The 21,577-nt window shown below is 40.7% G+C and overlaps 1 protein-coding gene across 1 annotated transcript; it reads left to right on the forward strand.

Moving 5' to 3' along the window:
- Positions 1-7,800: 7,800 nt before the first annotated feature.
- LOC147605495 (pentatricopeptide repeat-containing protein At4g18520, chloroplastic-like) lies at positions 7,801-15,424 on the forward strand. The gene is made up of 2 exons (XM_086793609.1): positions 7,801-8,262; positions 15,092-15,424. Exons 1-2 carry the CDS (start codon positions 7,801-7,803, stop codon positions 15,422-15,424), a joined length of 795 nt encoding a protein of 264 aa, XP_086649735.1.
- The last annotated feature ends 6,153 nt before the right edge of the window (positions 15,425-21,577 follow it).

Raw genomic sequence — 21,577 nt, forward strand, 5'->3', positions numbered from 1 at the left:
TGGGGTTGGGTTTAGAGAATTTAGTCTATTCATCTTTGATGCCAAATGATTCAAGGTGATAAATAGAGGTTCTCAAGCAACCGTGAAGAAACATCCAAATGGGTTTTTTCAAATTGATTTCACCAAGTTTTGGAATGCTAAGAAAGATACTTTCATACCATCTCAGCACTGTCAAAACAGGTTAGTAACCCAACCAATCACCGATAAATCTTGATGTAGTATAATGAAAGTGTAACCCTTTTTCTTTATTATTTTAGATTGTGTTTCACGCCAATCGAATTGATCAAAGTGATGGTATGTTATAAAAGTTTCCCCTTGTTCAAAACATATCTTTAAAGATCAAGATATTGAGGGTTGAATCTGTGGTGGATGAGGTGTAAATACTACCTCAAATTGACTCATTGGATGAAGACGATGATGAAAATGAAGAAAACAATTTAAAGGATGCCGATTAAGAGCATGAGAAACATCAATCCAAAGAAGATGATGAGTCACCTATCAATCATCACAATGCTTTATTGGATAATGATAGTGATATTGATATGGAACCCCATCTTTTCATTGAGATTCCATTAAATATAGACATTGATGAAGCAACACAAATGAATCTATTATAAGATGGGATAGATTCATGATCTTGACATTGTTTTTGTAATTATTTTTCTTCAAAAGTTTTTAAGTATCTTTTTTTCTTCAAACATGGCTTTAAGGGTTCTAATGGATGTTTTTTTAAAACTATCATCATTTTATGTATGTATGTGATATGTAGAACCTAAATTCAATCTTCAACAACTCTCTAGAATTTTAAATCTCAGTATAGCAGCAAATTTTTGCTACTGTGCTTGTTGCTAAAGTAGAGTGAAATTACAGTATAGCAGCAAAATTTTGCGACTATAGTCGCTGCTTCGCAATGAAATTTTATTGGTGGGCAACAAAATAGCATTAAAATTTTGCTGCTATTGTCGCTGGTGGTGGGTAGCAAAATTTCTCCTGATGAGGAGGGACAAAATGCCTCGATATCTCGAAGGCCTCAAACAATGCTATGCCCTCAACGTGTTGTAGTGCATTCTTAGCAAGCTATTACATACCAAAATGGAAGTGCCATTTTAAAAATTCCTTAAACAAAATCCTATGGCATTGGATGAGCTGAATGGTACTATGGAGAGCAATGCATGCCCTCTAGGTATGACCCCACTGTTGAAATTTTATGTATTTGATCTCATTGGTTGTCTTTTCTCAGGTGACCTATTTTATATGTGTTTTTTAATTCCAACCCCTAGCAATTATAAAGGGGAGGTGTGAGCTTGTAACCTACACAAATGTACAGTTGTGCGCTGAGGAAGAGGAGCACTCATGTGGGTAGAGAAAGAGAGCATGGTTGTGCTAGCTTGGTTGTATCACCTCTTGCCTTGTACTCACATCATGCCTAATGGAATCTATTCCCCATGTGTCTAGTGCTTGACGTGTTTGTGTGTTGATCTCTAAGCATCGTCTTAATTACTTCCGCAACCTATGGCCACAAAAAATGGTAGACTTCATCAATGGCAACAAAGTCAAGAAATAGTATGGATCTTTATCTTATGATATGCTTTGGCAAGTCTCCAAGAAAATGGTTGAGATGACACAGTGAAAGAAACTAGCCAAGGATGCCCAAGCCAGGCCTAATGAATGCATCACCAAATCTAAGGAATGCCTTAAATTGAAGGTTGTTAAGGCATGCACATCACAAATACCACAGAATTGGCCATTAAACTAGCCTACATAATGGTTGGTCTACCGTTGCACAAAGGAATAAAAGGCTCACCCTCATCAACTCATGTTTTGACTAAAGCATTCTTTCCCTTGCAATCTAGTGTAGGGCTCACACTCCAATCCCATACATCTACCTCTTGCAATGCCGGTCTTTGCAAATCTAGTGCACTGAAGATGGGAAGAGAAGGGGAAAGGGTCTTAAGGATGGAAAACAAAGCTCACCACTCCATGACCAAGCTCCAATCACTCCTTAACCACTAAAACATACTCTCTATCCTTATCCACAACTCACCCACACATTTTCATCTCCATTAGAGATGAAATCCAAATGGAGCTAAAACTAACCAGAAACATGGTCAAAAATCTCTTATTTCATGCCCACCAAAATGGCCTTAATCCATCCTTGGGTCATATCTCAATTATGGTTGGCCTTTCTAACCCTATTTGTGCTATATCTTGTTCTTTTTTTTAAATCAATAATAAGTATATAGAATTTTTTTCTAGTTGAACTTAGGTTGATAGGCATTATTAATATTTGGTGCCTATGTTTTAAAGTGTCAGAAGCTTGAACACCTAGGCCAAGCACAAAAAAGAGGGTTGAATTTGAGTTTATAGGACACTAGGCAAAACACAATGTAATTGGTGTGATCATGTAAGATGATTTTCCACTAGTGTGGTTACTGGCCCATGTGAGCTAATGGGTTGTTCTTCAGGAATAGTTCAAACCAAGTGGATGTGCTATAAAAATGGTTAGTATCTTGTTCTACGATGAAATGGGGTTTAGGGTTTAGGGTTTGGCCCTTGTAGATTTCTCCTTGAGTTTTAAATGTCTATCAAAAAATTTTCAGATACAAATTGCATTATCTGGTTTAAGAATTAAGGTGTTTTTTGTACAATTTTGCTTCATATGTTGGTGTGTAATTTAAAACCTTTGCAACAATGTTCAGACTATGTGTTCACAACAACGAATTGGTATATGTATTAGGAAAAACACTCATTGTGGGGTGGTGGGTCAATTTGTTGCCTTTGGATCAATTGGTTGCTTTTAGGCAAGGTAGACCCTACTGTGACTATTGTCAAGCTGTTCAGTTGGGAGATGGTAATATATCACTTTATGTTGACATATGCATCAAGGGAGATGCTCTCTAGCATTTTCCAACAATGGATGCAAAAACAATTGGTGATGCAATTGGAAGTATTGTTAGGAGGGACACTTATTGGAAATTGTATCCCATACTACAATGGAGGACCATGTTAATCACACTCAGCAGATGCAGTTAGTCATGTACAATGGAGTCAATGTGCATAACAATTGGAAGTATAAAAACGTTATGATGATGGGACAACATGCATCTGAAAGTATAATAATGTATATGTATCCCTACTATGACCATGTGAACTTTGTGCTTCTTGGGGAGGATTAGTTGGGGGTGGGTGTTAAGAAATTATATAAAAGTGCAACTTTAACGCTACACGTTGTTTATTGTGTTAATCTTATCAACAATTGGCCTACAAAACAAATCACTCGACCGTTTTTTGGGCAAGGGAATTTTTCTCGGTTTCAGTTTCGGAACGACCACGAGATTAGTCTCGTGCTCGGACATTCGAGGGGCGAGGCCCGAGTGGGAAACCCTACCCTACTTCCACAGCTAACAACCGGGAATCCGGTGCGCAGTGGGGCAATGGGGTCTCACAAGTTAGGTGCTAGATAACTTGAGTGAGAGGTGCTATATATAATATCGACAACTAGCCCTGGATCCAATGTTGAACTTGTTAATCAAATGAGAAGAATCGACAATGGTGATCTTTGATGGGCTTGGGTCTACTTTGACAATGTGTGTAGGCAGGAGGGCTAGAAAACAATGGTTACACATGTTTATGACCTAGAGTAAGCACGTGTGAAATGTATTCTTCTACTAATTATGTGAGAAGTTATGGTGGCATAATTAATCTATTTTTTAACTACAGTGTACAAGTGTTGTTTACCATTGCCATTGGTGAATTTAAGATTGAGGACACTGACTCCCAAGTACTTTTTTGGGTAATTCTCAACAATGATGTGATGGTCCAAAAAAGGGCTTTGAGAAGGCAGATTTCCATGGATTCATGGCCGATGAGGTGGGGGTGAATTCGGCCGCTGTTCGACACATTTTTAATGGTAGATGAAAGGACATAATGAAGGGAAGAGATCAATCATGCTTCTTTCATTGGGAGCAAAGTCGGCCACTGTTTGACAAGTTTTTGATGGCAGATGAAAGAAGATAATGGAGGGAAGAGAGAAATCATTCTTCTTGCATTGGGAGCAGAGTCTTTGTATTCACACAACACAGTATGTGCATAAGAACTTTCAAGAGGAGCATCTGTGTTTGTATAGACAATGGAGATGTGCACTAACAAAGGAAAAATCCTTGAAGCAATACCGATGTATTAGAGTATGGTGGCAATCAGATAAAGTATCAGATGTGAACCTACCAATGGATTGTTAGCTTAGTTGGTGGCACATCCGATATGCTAGATGGCGTAAGCATTTGCAAGGGGTAAGTAACTTATAATACCTCATTAAACCATGCTTCTTGAAAGTGGCCTCTAACACGGTTATATTTCTTATATTTCCTTTGCACAAACACTTGATGATGATTGACAAACACAAACTTAGAAACAAAGCATGCAAGGGAATGATTTCCTTGTCTGATGAATGTTGGTCCAATCTCACAAATGCAATTTTGCAAAGTGCTAAAATACATGCATGGTTGGGTTCAGGATGCATGGTTGGGTTCAGGATGCATTGGAGGTGGTCCTGGTGTTGAAAAGTTATAGAAAAGAGTTGAGAATGGCTCGTCAAAGCCCAGTGATGGCATCTAGGTTGGTATAGGAAGCAGTGAAAGGGACATGTATGCACAAAGAATCGGAATACATGGGTGACAGTGTGACAATCACACAAAGTAGCATAAGAGGATGGGAAAAGTAGCCTCGAAGGAAGAGAATGCATCCCATCAATCAAAATTAGTCACTAAAAATAGACCATGCAAACAACTAGTCGCAAATTTTCTTTTGGTCCAACAATGGATAACACAGTCATGAGGGAGATGGTAGTGTAATGGAAAGTAATATACATGGAACAATGTGGGCAATCAAATGGCCCCCAATGGGGAGCAAAGTAAAATGCTTGGATTGTTGGCTAGGACATGATGGAAATGTGATAAATCCATAAACAAGACCTCAAAGTGTGGGACACTAGCACCGTGCTTTTGGGTTGTGTTGGGAGTTTCAAAAGGCAATACACCTAGATTAGGACAACAACCACAATTCATGTGGTTTTGTGGCAATAATGTCAAACACATATGGAGTATCAGCAACAACAAGGGAATAGTTGAGTGGCCAATTGTGAGGGGTACAAACTTAAGCTACAAGGATATATGGAACTTAAGCTTACTAGATTTGTTTTGCAAAAGAAATTTATGGGGGAGGAGCAAGACCAAGCAAGCGGAGGGGGCACTCAATAAAGAAGTGGCATATCACAGCTTGCCCATACGCAAATGGATGTAGCACTGTCTCTTGTGGTGACCAAACAAGAACATGAGGTGGTAAATGTTGGTGCACATGAGGTGTTTGTGTTAGAAACCAAAGGTTTGATTGTGTCTAATAAGAGATACACATGACAATAGCAAAAAATCCAACTTGCACTTGTCTTAATTTTTAGAGGAGAATGCATGTCAGGTATGCATATGTTGCATGCAAGCATCTTTATTATGTGTATCTACAAGTGTTTGGTCTAGATAGCAACCACCACATGTTCGTGCACCAACCCACATTACACAGAGGATCTCCAATACATCTTCTCTATGAGAAGAGTTTAATGACATGTAGTAAAATGGTTGCTATCATTTCTTGAATGAAGAATTCTTTTGCATTTTTTGAATGAAGAATTCATGTTTTTTCACATTCATGATAAAATGAGAGAGAGAGAGAGAGAGAGAGAGAGAGAGAGAGAGAGAGAGAGAGAGAGAGAGAGAGAGAGCTAAACACTTACAAAAGACATACAAAGAAGTGTGTTGTGTCTGATGGTCCTTATTGATAACAATGAGAAGATACTTACAAGAGACATTGTTGGACGTGCATTGTCTAACGGTCCTCATTTGATAACAATGAGAACATACTTATGATATGGTGGAAGCTTTCTAATTTTCAAATTTATCAGCAAACAATACTCGTATGAGAACTTGTACCATAATGGAAACTTGGTGCAAACACATCTGGATGCACTTCTAAAGGACAATGATTCTCAAAGTCGGAAGTTTAGGAGGAACATGATTGGCTAAATCATGTCATGGCCATTCATCTTGATGAATTCTTGGTTGAAGATGTCTGGATATGAATAATGCCTATAATGTAATGGCACCATTATATATTTTATGTAGGGGAATATGAATCTTTTCAAATGTAGTACTTTTCTTGTAATATGAAGTTGAATTTCTATTACAACTTCATTGCTTTTTAATTAAGATGATTTTCTTTTTTGCGGTGATGAAGATTGTGCGATCATTTTTTTTAATGTCTTATGTTGATTGTCAATTGTTCCTATGGTGCATGCTAGTTGGAGGCCTACCATTGGGGGGACCAGTTGTGAAAGCGGTGGATTACTTCTAGCAATTGTGTGTTTTGTACTATGTGCTTGGAGACATGCCCACATCTTTTCATTTAATGTCCCGTGGCAAAGAAGATGTGGGATTTCCTTTCTCGCATATGGACTCTATTGAAACAAATAGGCTCATAAAGGTTAAAGATTGTATTTTTGGCAAGATTCTAAATGGGCCAGATAACCTAGAATGACACAGCTATATATTGGATGAGGGTACTCCGAGATGCACCTGTGGTTCGGAGTAAATAGTGAGGTAAAGCTAGTACATCACATAGCGGCCATGTGGCTATTTGTAAAGTAATTTTTTGGTAATATCTTCTATTACGAAGAGAGAGAGAGAGAGAGAGAGAGAGAGAGAGAGAGAATATGTTGTGATTGACAAGTGAGGTATGTGTTGGTGGAGGGACAAGCAATTAGCTAGTGGTTGGTTGATGGAGGGCTACCAATCAACTAGTGGTTGGCTGGTGGAGGTACTAGTGGTCTAGTGGTTGGTGTGTGGTTAGTTGGTGGTTGGCCTATGGTCAACTAGTGGTTCGCAAATGGAGGGTGGAAATTAGCTGGAAGTTGGTTGGTGGAAACCTCCCACTTTGGTCGGTGAGATGAAGGTAGCAAAATCACACTTGCTCCATTGCTTGCTCCAACCCACTCAACTTTTTGCCCATCCCTCCTTGTTCCTCCATCAACCTTCATGTTGCAATGGGTTAGGGTTTCCTCTCCCCATCCATATTGGTGACCACTTCAATGGTTACAAGAAACGTACCTTGGTGGGGCATTTAAAATGAAAAATGAAATTCTCATTGGCAACATATTGTGTGATTGAACATACCACAAGCTCTTTGAAGCGTGAGCTCGAAGAACTCTTTATTGTTGAATGCAGACCATTTTTTGTCAGGAAAATCAAGGAAGGTGTAGCAAGCCATGTACACGTTTGCATGCCTCAATAACACGAACTGAGGCTGAGCCAGGTCTCGAAGCCTCTGTACATGAGTGTGGTGTGAATCATGGAGTTTTTATGCTTATGGTAGACCTTGTAGTAGGAACCATCCTTCTCAACATGTATGGGACTCGGAATGAGCAGAACAAGGAGGCTCTGGGTTTGTATGATGAGATGCAAGTTGAAGGCATCAGACCAACAACATTACATTTGTATGTGCACTTAATGCATGTGCAAGCTTAGCAGCATTAGAAGAAGGGCAGGAGATTCATAACACTATCATTGATAACATTTATGGTGTTGATACCATGGTTGAAAATGTGCCCATAAACATATATGGCAAGTGCAGCAACATGCACAGTGCAAGGAAGGTGTTCTTGGAAATGCTTTCTCGGGATGTCATCTCATGGAATGCCATGATTTCTACGCTTGCTCAGAATGGATATAATGAGAACGCTTTGGATTTTTTCAACTGATGCTACTGGAAGGTTTGATGCCAGATGATATCACCTTTCTTTCTGTTCTCGATACATGTGCTGATATGAAATCTTCAGAAATGGGGCAAGAAATACATATTTGTCTTGCACATCTTGGATATCAGCAAGATGTTATCGTGGGGACTGCTCTTGTCAGCATGTATGGCAAATGTGGAGATTTATGCAAGGCAAGGAGAGCATTTGACAAAATTCTCTCTCAGAATCTTGTCACTTGGAATGTTTATATGGCTGTGCTGGTTGAGAATGGGCAGGGTAATGGAGCTTTGGATCATTTTCGTATTATGCTGCTTGATGGCATGATGCCAGACAAAGTATCCTTTGCATGTGCTATTGATGCATGTGCAAGCTTGGCAGCGTTTGAGGATGGGAAGGCGATCCCTACTGCAGTAGACAGAAGCGAGGGGAGTGGAAGTCCACCTAGCAGAGGCAGCAGAGCTGCAGTCTTGAAGATTCGAAGGTGGTGGCTTACGTGGCGAAAATACGAAAGCATTTTTTTTTTAAAAAAGGGAATATCTGAATTTTAAGCAAAACAAAAGGAGGCGCAGCGTATTTTCAAATGGGGAAATACGAGTTTTTAGCTGCAAAAGGGAATTTGGCCCGGATCCCTTTGCGGGGAAAAATGGGAAAGAACCAGAAAAACGCAGATACGAGGAGAAGTATGCAAGAAATGGAGGGGGGGAAAAAACCAGAGCTCAATCTTGCAGAATATCTTGTTTTGAGAATATAGTTTCTGTTCAAGCCTTGTAGGGGTTTGAATTAGAGAGTAATTGAAGCTCTATTTAGTGATGCGCTTACCAAAAAAATTACAAAAATGAAGCGCACTGCTGCCCGATTTCTCCCGAATCGCTTCTACGTGCTCCCAGGCACCCAACGTGGCACCAAGACCACTCACGTCATGACAGATTTGGTGAACCCGATGTGAAACTGTTGGGGTGAGAGTGTGGTGAAATACACAGGGAAGCTATGGCTGAGAATCCTGAGGGACAAGGGGTTCATTTTGACCCCGGAGTTATGCAAATGTTTCAGATGTTTACCATGTATATGCAACAGCAGCAAGCGGCTGAAAGGGGACAAATTTCTACAACTAAAGCACTGCAATCAATTGTGAAGAAGGTGGATCAATTTGATGGTAAAGACATCACAAAGTACCTGTGCAATTATACAAAGGAAATGGAGTTAAACAACGTGACTGAGGAGGATATGGTTCGAAGCTTTGAGCTGGTATGTGTTCCTGAAATAAGAGAATGCATAAGAGGATTGCAGGCAGCACATGGTGGCAGAAATTGGGAGGAGTTCATGCTTGCTTTGAAGGATGATTATTTCATGGAGGATTCTGAGCGGGTGACCAAGCGAACTTTCTTGGAATGGGTCACAAAACCCAAAATGGGAATTTTTGCCACAGAGTTGCTAAGAGAGTTTGAGAAGCGCTATGCCCAGCTATCAAGGATTGAGCGCACAACCTTGGATAGGGAAAAAACAAAGCTCTTCTTACAAGTAGCTGGGAAAGATCTCCAAGAAAAACTGGAAATTCTCCTTGAGGATAAGGATACAGAGCAGGGGCTAAAGAATGATTGGAATGATGTCGAGGATGCGGTCACCATGCTAGCAAAGCGGCAGCGAAGGAGGGATAAAATGGTGATGAGCTCGGCAACTCCTATAATTGCTGTTACCCCTGAGAATCTACCAAAACCAGCTGCTGTAATCCCAAAGGTAGAAGGGCCGATGGATGAGCTTATTAAGGACATGCGAGACCTAAAATTGAAGATGTCCAGCATTGAGGAAAAAGGGCTACCATTAGGGCAGGCTTCTATGCAAAGGCCTCAAAGCAAAGAAGGGTTTACATTCAGATGTATATGGTGTGATGACCCAGAACATGCAAAGAAAGACTGTGCTAGCTATAAGGAAGCCCTCAGAAATCAACTTGTGTTTTTCAAAGATGGGAAAATCCACCTTACAGAGACTGTTCTTCCATTAAGCACAAACTTTGGAAAAGGAGGGATGAAAAAGCTGGTTGAAGACATGGTTGCTGGACATGCCATCTCTATGGTTGAGGCAGCAACCTATGGACTAAAGGTTGGTCAATCGAAGCAGGAATCTGAGAATGATGAAGATTATGAGAATGAAGATTTTTGGCCATCAACAATGGAGCTAATTGCTTCAAAGAAGGTGTCTAAACAGGCTTTGCATGCGACAGGCGACTGTATACGTCTTGAGACTGGCTGGGAAGAGCCTGTGGATTCTTTATCTGTTCATGCCTACATTTCAAAATGCCAAAATAATGAGGCACAGGTAGAGGAAAAGCATAAGAGGGAAAATGAGGAAGGAGGGCCATCAAAAAGGGTCACCCGTGGTAGTGAAAAGAAGGATCCTGGGCCATCACATATGCCTCCGCCGCATAGCAAACCTCCACAAGAAGTATCAATGGAAGAAGTACCAGCAAAAATGAAGCATGAGAAGGAGAAGGGTAAAGGGAAAAGTCCACTCTACAAGCTTCAATCTGATATTGAAGCCGCAACAGACCTCAAAAAGGTGCTTGAAGAGAGGATTCTAAACAGTAGGGTGGAATTTACACTAGGGGAAGTATTAGGGATTGCAAAGAAAGAATTCCATGATGAGATAATTGATATTATACGAAGGAAAAGGCAGTCCATAATTGAATCTATTCCATCACAGGGGGAGACAAGCACTTCCAAGACTCATGGAGTACAAGTACAGCAAAAGGAAGAGAGAGAGAATGTGGTGGAATGTAATCACTCTGCTGAAGGGGCACGACAAGTGCGCTTTGTGGATGAGGATGATGAAAAAGAAGTTCTTACAAAGAGTCATTACTCCAGGAGCCATTGGGCAAGGGCCACTACTGAAACCCTTGTCAAGATAGGTGACTTGGAAGAGCCGTATGTCGCTCTAATCGACCATGGGTCTGAAATAAATCTTATGGCTTAAAATCTCTACAACAAATGTAAGTTGCCAATGGATGTAGATCATGGGTGGATGATTAAAGCGGCTAATAACTCATCTGGAGAGCCCTATGCAGCCTGTCCAAATGTAAGGGTAACTATAGGGGATGTGAAAGATGATCAGAACTTCTTTGTCCAGGAGATGTCATTGTATCCCCTCATCCTTGGGCAACCCTACATTACAGCTGTAAGGATGGAAACAAAAGTTTTGGATGATGGCTCGGCATATGCAAGAATAAGGAGTAAAGATGGCAAGAAAGCTGTTCAGTTCTTGACAGTTTGCATTAACCATGAAAGGAACCGTGAGTCTCTTCGAGCACAGTCACTCCCAAAGATAAACAGAGAATTCATGAACTACACGGAGATGAGGGATTTTGGCCAGGTGCCATTGTAAAGCGGGATTCCAATGGTACAGGGGAAATGAGTTCTCGCAGGACTCAATCAATGTAAATAACTTTTCAGTAAATTTTCAGGGATTTTCTAGCTATGGGTCACTGGTCTTTGTAAAAAGCAAGGATTTGAAGCGTGGCATGCGTCGACATGTACAAAATGAACAAAAAAGTCTTGAGCAGTGTGGTCTTTTGGAGAAGAATGAATTTATTTCAGGGGTGCTTGATGAGGTGTCATTTGTGGATACTATGGGTGTGCTTTTTGCTATGGAAAGCGCATGCTTACAGAGTGGGAATGAAATGGTTAAAGTGTCATCTGTGGGAATGTATGATATAATCTGGGAATTTGAGGGGATGGAATGTAAAAGCATGAATTGTGAGATGAATGCTCATGTTGATACAAAGTATAAAACGGTTGCAAAGAAGGTGAAACCAGTTGCCTTGCCCTTGCCACCAGAAAGCAAGGAGAAGATAGATGAAGCCTCTATGCAACCAAATCTCAGAGATCCAAAGAAAATTGGGCATAAGCTTACACAAGAAACCCTAAAAGAGTAAAAGATTGGTGACAAAGATTTTCTGTTACCAGTTGAAAAGAAATGCTTTGAGGAGATGCTTGTAAAACATGGGAAGGCCTTTGCTTTTCAGCCGCATGAGATAGGTTGTGTTGATCCAAGCATAATAGCACCAATGGTGATCTTCACAGTTCCACATGTGCCCTGGAACCTACGGCCGATTCCAGTACCAAAGGCTCTCTTGCCAAAGCTGATGGATTTACTAAAAGAAAAGATCAGGATGGGAATTTTGGAGCCATCATGTGCTCCATATTCCAACAGATGGTTTACCGTGCCAAAGAAAAACGGAGCATTACGCTTCATTCAAGACATGCAACCTGTAAACAAGGTCACAATCAGGAATGTGGGAGCAGGTCCGATTGTGGACGAGCTTGCAAAAGAATTTGCGGGAAAAGCTATATACTCTATGGGTGATTTGTATTCGGGATATGATCAGTTCCAGCTGGTATACAAAGCAGGGACATGACCACAATGAAAACTCCTTTGGGTCTGGTAAGGATGTGCACCTTACCACAGGGAGCCACCAACTCAGTGGCGCATATGATGAATGGAATGAATAAAGTCTTACGAGACTTCATACCACAAATAACTATGCCTTTTCTGGATGATGTGCCAATAAAAGGCTGTGATGAGAAAGATAAAGATGGGGGTTTGGATTCGAAGGGGTGCCGCAAGTTTGTGGCAAATCATATAAAAGATTGTGATATGATTCTATCCTGGCTTGAAGAGGTGAATCTTACTTTGTCTGGATTGAAATCAGTGTTTGGGGTTGGTGAAGTGCTAATCGTGGGGCATCTTTGTAGTACTAATGGACGCCGACCTTGTCCAGCCAAGATAGATGCAATACAAAGAATGAAAGAGATATGCATTAATGTTACAGAGGTGAGGAGATTTCTTGGTGCATGTGTCTTTTATGTTATATGGATCCCACATTATGCACATGTAGCAGATCCTCTTTATCAACTTTTGAGGAAAAATCAAAAATTTTTGTGGAGTGCAGCACATATTAAAGCTATGCGGAAGCTGAAATGTCTGCTCTAATCATCACCTACTCTAAGGAAGGCAAATTATGAGTGTGGCAGGCCTATGATTGTTACAATTGATACTAGTCCTACTAGGATAGGATGGGCAGTAGGGCAAGATGAGGATGATCACAGGTATGTAATCAGATTTGGAGCAAAGGTATTAAGCATTCGTCAGCGAAATTATCGACAGATCAAGAGGGAGTTATGGGGAATAGTCACTGCTCTAAAATGTGAAAAAGAATATCTTATTGGGGTATCTGTACTTGTGGAAACTGATTGCTTGCCACTCCTTGGGATGATTGCAAGCTGCACTACTCCAGATATCGTTATGCTTAGGTGGATTGCCTATATCAAGTCACTAAATCCTGAGTTTGAGCATATTGCAGGAAAAGATAACCCAGTGAAGAGCCAGGTATGAAGATGAAGAAGGGATGATTAGTGACATTGATGATGTAGGTACAAAGTTCTATACTACTGCATATGCAAAAGGGGACCATACTTGCTTATCAAATGCACTTGTCTTTTACTAAGGAAATGTATGAAGGAGATTGGTTGCTTATTGGCCAATACTTGAGTACCTTGACAAGGCAGGAAAATTGGTTTGACTTAGAATTCAAGAGGATCCGCAGAAAGGCATATGGGTATTTTCTAAAGAATGGATACCTGTGGAAGCATCCTAAGCAGAGGAATGCTATGCCACAGAGAGTTATATGTGATAAAGAGACTCAAGGGAAGCTCATGAAAGAATTCCATGAGAGTCTTTGGGCTGGACATCGAAGTGTGTGGGCCACTTTTACCAAGATAAAGGAAAGATATTGGTGGAAAGGAATGTACAAGGATGTATCCCAATATGTGGAAACATGCATGGTATGTCAAATGTACTCGAATGTGCGACATCGTGATGGCCTGCAACCAACCTACCCACCTGCCATGCACTACAAATGGGTAGTGGATCTAGTTACAATGCCTTTGGGAATTTGGCAGATGCGGTACATAGCACTTGCAAGAGAAGATTTGACAAATCAGAAGGGCGTGCTCTTAGAACAAAGACTACGGAAACAGTATGCAAATTTCTCTTGGAAGATGTGATTTGCCGGTATGGTTGTGTTGGGAAAATAACAGTTGACAGGGGTGAGCTAGATATTGAAGAAGCAAGGCAATTCTTCTCTAGAATTGGCATCCTAACGTGTGCTTACAACCCTGAGGGCAATGGTAAAAGTGAGCGAGGACATCCTCCAATCATTAAAGCTTTGGCTAAGGCATGCAGAGGAAGAATGCGAGAGTGGCCAAGGCTGCTACCATATGCTTTGTGGGCTGACCGTACAACTCATAGCTCAGTGAGGACAGGATACATGCCTGCAAAATTAATGTATGGTCAGAAGCCAGTATTGCCAGTTGAAGAAGTAGTTCCAACTTGGAATGTATTACCCTGGGTGGAAGAATTGAACAGGGAAGACCTCCTTGCATTGCGAATAAGGCAGCTCCTGAAGATGTAGAGCTTGCTAAAGCTCGTTTGAAAGATGCAAGGTTGAAAAATAAAGAAAGATTTGATAGAAGACACAGACTCCGGCCAAAACCTATTGAAGAAGGTGATTGGGTCCTAATGTATGATAGTAGTCTTGACAACCAGTTTACTGTGCAAAGGAAGTTTGCAAAAAGATGGTTTGGCCCTTACATTGTCAAGTATGTGCATGGAAATGCCACGTATACCCTGTGTGAGCTTGACGGAATAGAGATAAAGAATCTTGTAGAGCAGGCAAAAGGATCAAGATATTTAAAAGAAGGTATGACAGTGATCCTTTTGATTCACAAGAGACTCAAGATGAGAGGCTTGATAGTCGTAGCATGGATATAGTTGAAGAGGAAGAGAATGATCTCCCTGGTAATGTAGAAGACGAAGACGACATCCAGATATATGTGGATCTTGATGATGATTTGGCACATACCAGAGGATGTGCAGGTTTAGAGGGGGTGGATGTCGTGCCGTGGCACGTCTATGGTGTGAAACCATGCATATGAGGCCATTAAATGCAAATCCAGATGCATGGGATTAAGTGCCATGACTAAGTACATATGTTCATATTGTAAATGAGGTTCAATAAGACGAGATGAGGCTAAGCCAGGTCTCAAAGCCTCTGTACATGAGTGTGGTGTGAATCATGGAGTTTTTATGCTTATGGTAGAACTTGTAGTAGAGAACACCCTTCTCAACATGTATGGGAAATGTGAGAGCATGTATGATGCAAGGATTGGTTTTGAAAGAATGCCTTTTTGAGATATCGTGTCTTGGAATGCCATGATTTCTGTTCTTACTCGGAATGAGCAGAACAAGGAGGCTCTGGGTCTATATGATGAGATGCAAGTTGAAGGCATCAAACCTAACAACATTACATTTGAATGTGCACTTAATGCATGTGCAAGCTTAGCAGCATTAGAAGAAGGGAAGGAGATTCATAACACTATCATTGATAACATTTATGATGCTGATACCATGGTTGAAAATGTGCCCATAAACATATACGGCAAGTGCAGCAACATGCACAGTGCAAGGAAGGTGTTCTTGGAAATGCTTTCTTGGGATGTCATCTCATGGAATGCCATGATTTCTACGCTTGCTCAGAATGGATATAATGAGAACGCTTTGGATTTTTTCAACTGATGCTACTGGAAGGTTTGATGCCAGATGATATCACCTTTCTTTCTGTTCTCGATACATGTGCTGATATGAAATCTTCACAAATGGGGCAAGAAATACATATTTGTCTTGCGCATCTTGGATATCAGCAAGATGTTATCGTGGGGACTGCTCTTGTCAGCATGTATGGCAAATGTGGAGATTTATTTGAAGGCAAGGAGTGCATTTGACAAAATTCTCTCTCAGAATCTTGTCACTTGGAATGTTTATATGGCTGTGCTGGTTGAGAATGGGCAGGGTAATGGAGATTTGGATCATTTTCGTATTATGCTGCTTGATGGCATGATGCCAGACAAAGTATCCTTTGCGTGTGCTATTGATGCATGTGCAAGCTTGGCAGTGTTTGAGGATGGGAAGGCGATCCCTACTGCAGCAGACAGAAGCGAGGGGAGTGGAAGTCTGCCTAGCAGAGGCAGCAGCTGCAGTCTTGAAGATTCGAAGGTGGTGGCTTACGTGGCGAAAATACGAAAGCATTTTTTTTTAAAAAAAGGGAATATCCGAATTTTAAGCAAAACAAAAGGAGGCGCAGCGTATTTTCAAATGGGGAAATACGAGTTTTTAGCTGCAAAAGGGAATTTGGCCCGGATCCCTTGCGGGGAAAAATGGGAAAGAACCAGAAAAACGCAGATACGAGGAGAAGTATGCAGGAAATGGAGGGGGGGGGAAAAAGCAGAGCTCAATCTTGCAGAATATCTTGTTTTGAGAATATAGTTTCTGTTCAAGCCTTGTAGGGGTTTGAATTAGAGAGTAATTGAAGCTCTATTTAGTGATGCGCTTTCCAAAAAAATTACAAAAATGAAGCGAACTGCTGCCCGATTTCTCCCGAATCGCTTCTACGTGCTCGTGAGTACTTGAATTAGGGTTTGCTTATTTCAATCTAGTGTGTGGGGGTGGATTAGAGTGCTCTTTTATCTCAAAAAAATCAGAATTTATGCCTCTCGATGGAGATTTTTCATGTTCTCAACTTTTGAAATTGAAGTTATACAGGTGCAATTAGAGGCATGGCTACTTTTTTTCACCAAGCAAGTTAAAGTTTTGATCATGTCTCATGCTTCCATGGATGGATTCCTTCTTGGCTGAATTTTATGTGTGTTTTATCTCCATCTTTGAGCAAGCATGCCCAGCACCATCAAGCTAGGCACAAGAGGGAAATTAAGTGGTGTTTCTCACACTTTCAAGGGAGGAAAAAGGGTTCTTGCATTAAGTGTTTACCTCTCTAATACTCTCACAGCCAGGCACCCCACGTGTTCCCAGCAAGACCGCTCACGTCATGACAACGTGCACTCAAGGTAATCTGGCTTCATCCAGTGCTTTTCCCAAACCACCCAAATTCTTTTTCAAGCAATCGTCAAACATCATCCACCTGTAAACAACATTAACATTCATTATAATTTGCGAGGTCTATACTTGTTTAGGAATATTGTTCAAATAAACACAATACCCACAAACCTATACACACAATGTTGTGCAGCTTTTCTAAGCCATGGATGATGGGTTTTTCTTCTTCTAGACTCAACTCCACCTGTGAATTCTACAACAAACTTGATCGATGTGCACCTGTGCAAAGGGGAGTGCATGTGCTATTTAAATTCCTATATGAATACCTTCCTTCTCATTTTCATGTGTTGTGAGGCCACCAACTCTTAAATTTGGGAGCACATGGTCTCGTCCTTCAACCAATCTCTGAAAGCCTTGTGCCTATGTGTACAAGATGCATCTTTTTGTCACATAACAAAAGCAATAGAATCCTATGTCACATAGTTATGAATACTCACTTGTCCAAAAGTTTCTTTTCCTTATATCCCTGTCACTTTTGCCGACCAACATTTTTAACATGTTGGCCTTCTCATCTAGCGAGAGACTGTAACGCAAGTTGGTATAAGTACTCCGGATTCCATGTGCTTGGCATCTCATTGTACTCCAATGACATGATTATTCTATAAAGTCATAAAGTGGACTTGAGAGAGAAATATTCATTCCCAAAGTGTTATACATTAATGCTTATTAGCCAAAAACACCATATTAGAGAATTTGGGAAAATTCCAATTCTCATTTTGCAAGATTGTAAAAAGGGGCCATGCTGAACCTTTTTAAGCTTTTGTCAAAACCCCCTCATGTGACATATCACCGGAAAGAGATTAAAGAGTAGGTTCTAAATGCACATTCGTTAACTTTCGAGTTTGTATGCTTAATACATTTTTTTTTAAAAAGTAGATTGAAAAGAAAATTTCCAAAGTCTTGGGATTTTCCCAAATTCTCCAATATGGTCTTCAAGTCAAGGGTATGGATTTACTTAGTAAAAAAAAACTCATGTCCATTGTGTGGGTGTGGAATGCTAGTAGCCCGTGGGGTTTGGGTGTGGTGTTTTTTTCTACTCTCTCTTCCACTTTTTGGAATTCCATTATGTTGTATGTTGATCTCGCAATCAAAGCGAGGTCTCTCACAACCTCTTAAACCTGAGTACACATCCCTTTAACACAAAATTAGAACCATATATCACATTGACAAGGTAGCTAATAGCTCAAAATATGGAAATCTAAGATGTCTACCATCTATATGAATGAGTATGAAAAATTCGAAGAACAAGGCGATGGTAGCTCCAAATCCCACGGCACTGTTCGTGGATGTTTATATGGGGGCAGGGCTGTAGTGAAATCAACGCAAAGAACCAGAGTTTGCTTTCTTATCAAGGGTTCCTCAATCCTGGTGGAGACAAGAGGTGACGGAGATGGATGGTATGGGTGATGGTGATGAGGTGGATGGCAGGTGAGGTGCTTTTGTCCTAGCTTGGAGATTCAAAATGCTACTAGGCTTTCTTTTGCCACCTACCCTTGAGGGTCTCCTTGATATCTAGGATATTTATCCTTGACATCAACCTGGCATCAATGGCTATGTGTACTTTGGCTAGGCTATCCTAGATTTTCCTAAGGTGTAAGGACTAACATTGCTCCCAAGGGTGTTGAAAAGGGACACTGAAGTGGTTTGGGTGGTGGTACGGTGGACATCTTCCGAGCAGTGAACAATATGGAAGTGGGTTATGGTGGTGCTGATTTTCTCTCTCATCGTATCGGTAATGGTGGAATGGTTGTAGATGGTTGTAATGGTGGTTTCTCCATTTGATGTTTGATTTCTATTGTATTTAGCCTTCCAACCCGATTCATCTTGGCACATTCCTCCCTTGACAAATCTTTGAGCCTATCCTGCCTCTACTGGATCCAGTAAATTCTCTTTGATTTTGACACCCAAAAGAATGCATTTCACCATATGACTTGAGTGTTCATTGGTCTTTATTTGTAGCTTGTTGTGATCCTCTAGCTAGAGGCTCTCTAATGCACCTTTGTACCTTGAAAAAGGCCTATTGGGGGCCAATTTTGAGTCCACGACCAATATCTTCCAAATCTGATACTCACAAATAACAAAGAAATACTTGCAAATAATAGATATCTACAGATAACATAGGAAAATTGCAAATAAGTCCTAGATGCACAAACAAGATTTTGACCTAGGGAATGGGTTCCCCGAAGCCTTATGCTCCTCTTGACAAGATTTGGCTCCTATCTACCTAAGAGTGAAAAGCACTGATGTCTTGGCCTTAGGGCCATACCGTAGGGACACAACTAGGTATGGGCTAAGGCACAAATGTTCTTTCCTTCACTATATTCCTGTATAGTGTTTTTGACCCTAGGGCCATACCTACCTGAAAGCTAATAGCATCGATGTTTTGACCCTAGGGCCAAAACTTAAAGGATGCAACTAGGTAATGGCTAGGGACATCTATTTTTGCCTCAACAAGTCAGTCTACTACTCATTACTATTTTTGGTCCTAGTGCCACATCCACCCAAGAGCTAAAAGCACTTATATTTATGCCCTAGGTCCATACCTTAGGGACACAACTAGGTAAGGGCTAGGGCATAAATGATTTTGTCTTAAGGAGTTAGTTTACTAATTTTTGCCCCTAGGGCCATATCTACCTAAGAGCTAAAAGAATGGATGTTTTGGCCCTAGAGGGACATAACTAGGTAAGGGCTAGGTCACAAATGTTTTTGCATTAAGGAGTTAGTGTACTCCTCGTGGTAGTTATTTGGACATAGGGCCATATCTACCTTAGAGCTAGTAGCACTAATGTTTTGGCCTTAGGACCATTCTTTAGGGACACAACTAGATAAGGACTAGGTCATAACTTTTTTTGCCTTAAGGAATTAGTGTACTCCTTAGAAGTGTTGTTGACCCTATGGCCATAAATCATAAGACTTAATAGCATCGATGATGTTTTTGTCCTAGGGCCATACCTTAGGGATACAATTAGGTAAGGGCTAGGACACAAATGATTTTGCCTTAAGGACTTAGCGTAATCCTCAGTGGTGTTTCTAGGACAATATCGACCTAAGAGCTAAAAACATACATGTTTTCTCCCTACGGCCATACCTTATAGACACAATTAGATAAGGGCTATGGCACAAATGTTTTTGCCTTAAGGAGTTAGAGTACTCATCAATAGTGTTTTTGGCCCTGGGGTCATATCTACCAAAGAGCTAATAGAACCGATGTCTTGGCCTAAGGCCATATCTTATGGACACAACCATGTAAGGAATGTTTTTGCCTTAAGGGTTTAGTGTATTGCTTAGTTGTGTTTTAGGTCTTGGGAACATTTCTTAGGGACACAAATATGTAAGGACTAGAGCACAAATGTTTTAGTTTACTCCTCATTAGTGTTTTTGGCCCTATGGCCATATCTACCTAAGAGCTAACTTAAGGTAGGGCACAAATGTTTTTTCCTTAAGGAGTTAGTGTACTCCTCAATAGTGTTTTTGGCCTTGGGGACATATCTATGAAAGAGCTAATAGCACCGGTGTGTTGGCCCTAGGTCCATACCTTAGGGACATAAGTAGGTAAGGGGTAGGACACAAATGTTTTTGCCTTGAAGGAGTTAGTGTAATATTCAGTAGTAGCATTTTTGGCCCTAGGGTCATATCTACCTAAAAGCTAAAAGCACAAATGTTTTGGCCCTAGGGCCATACCTTAGGGACACAACTAGGTAAGGGTTAGGACACATTTGTTTTTCCTTAAGGAGTTAGTGTACTCCTCAATAGTATTTTTGGTTCTAGGGCCATATCTACCTAAGATCTAGAAGCACCAAAGCTTTGGTTATAGGGCCATACCTTATGAACATAACTAGGTATGCACTAGGGCACAAATGTTTTCATCCTAGGACCATTTCTACCTAAGAGAAAAAACCATTGATATTATAAACTTAGGCAAATACCTTAGGGACACAACTAACTAAGGGCTACAGCACAAATGTTTTTGCCTTAAGTAGTTAGTGTACTCCTGAGTAGTGTTTCTGGCCCTAGGGCCATATCTTCCTAAGATTGAAAAGTAAATATCTTGGTCTTATGACCATACTTAGGGAAACAACTAGGTATGGGCTAAGGCACAAATGTTTTTGCCTCAAGGAGTTAGTGTATGTTTTTGGTCCTAGGGCGATATCTACCTAAGAGCTAATAGCACCTATGTTCTCACCCTAGGGCCATAAATTAAGGATGCAAGTATATAATGGCTAGGGCACAAATGTTTTTGCCTTAAGGAGTTAGTGGACTCCCCAGTAGTGTTTTTGAACCTATGGCCATATATACATAAGACCTAATAGCACAGATGTTTATGTCCTAGGGCCATACCTTAGGGCCACATATCCATCCAAGAGCTTCAAGCACCAATGTTTATTTCCTAGGGCCACAATTAGAAAAGGGAAGGGCACAAATGTATTTTCCTTAGGGAGTTAGTTTACTACTTAGTAGTGTTTTTGGTCCTAGGGCCATACGTACCTAAGAGCTAAAAGCACTGATGTTTTGGCCCTAGGGCCATACCAGAGGAACATAACTATAGGTAAGGGCTAGGGCACAAATGTTTTTGCCTTAAGGAGTTATTGTACTCCTTAGAAGTGTTCAAGCCCTAGGGCCATATCTACCTAAGAGCTAATATTACCGATGTTGTGCTCCTAGGGGGTCATAACGTAGGGACATAACTAGGTAAGGGCTAGGGCACAAATGCTTTTGCTTTAAGGAGTTAGTGTACTCTTTTTGACCCTAGGGCCATATATACATAAGACCTAATAGCAC

Source organism: Cibotium barometz, chromosome 59, assembly GCF_041138505.1.
Source record: "Cibotium barometz isolate CiBa-2024 chromosome 59, ASM4113850v1, whole genome shotgun sequence".
Lineage (NCBI taxonomy): Eukaryota > Viridiplantae > Streptophyta > Polypodiopsida > Cyatheales > Cibotiaceae > Cibotium > Cibotium barometz.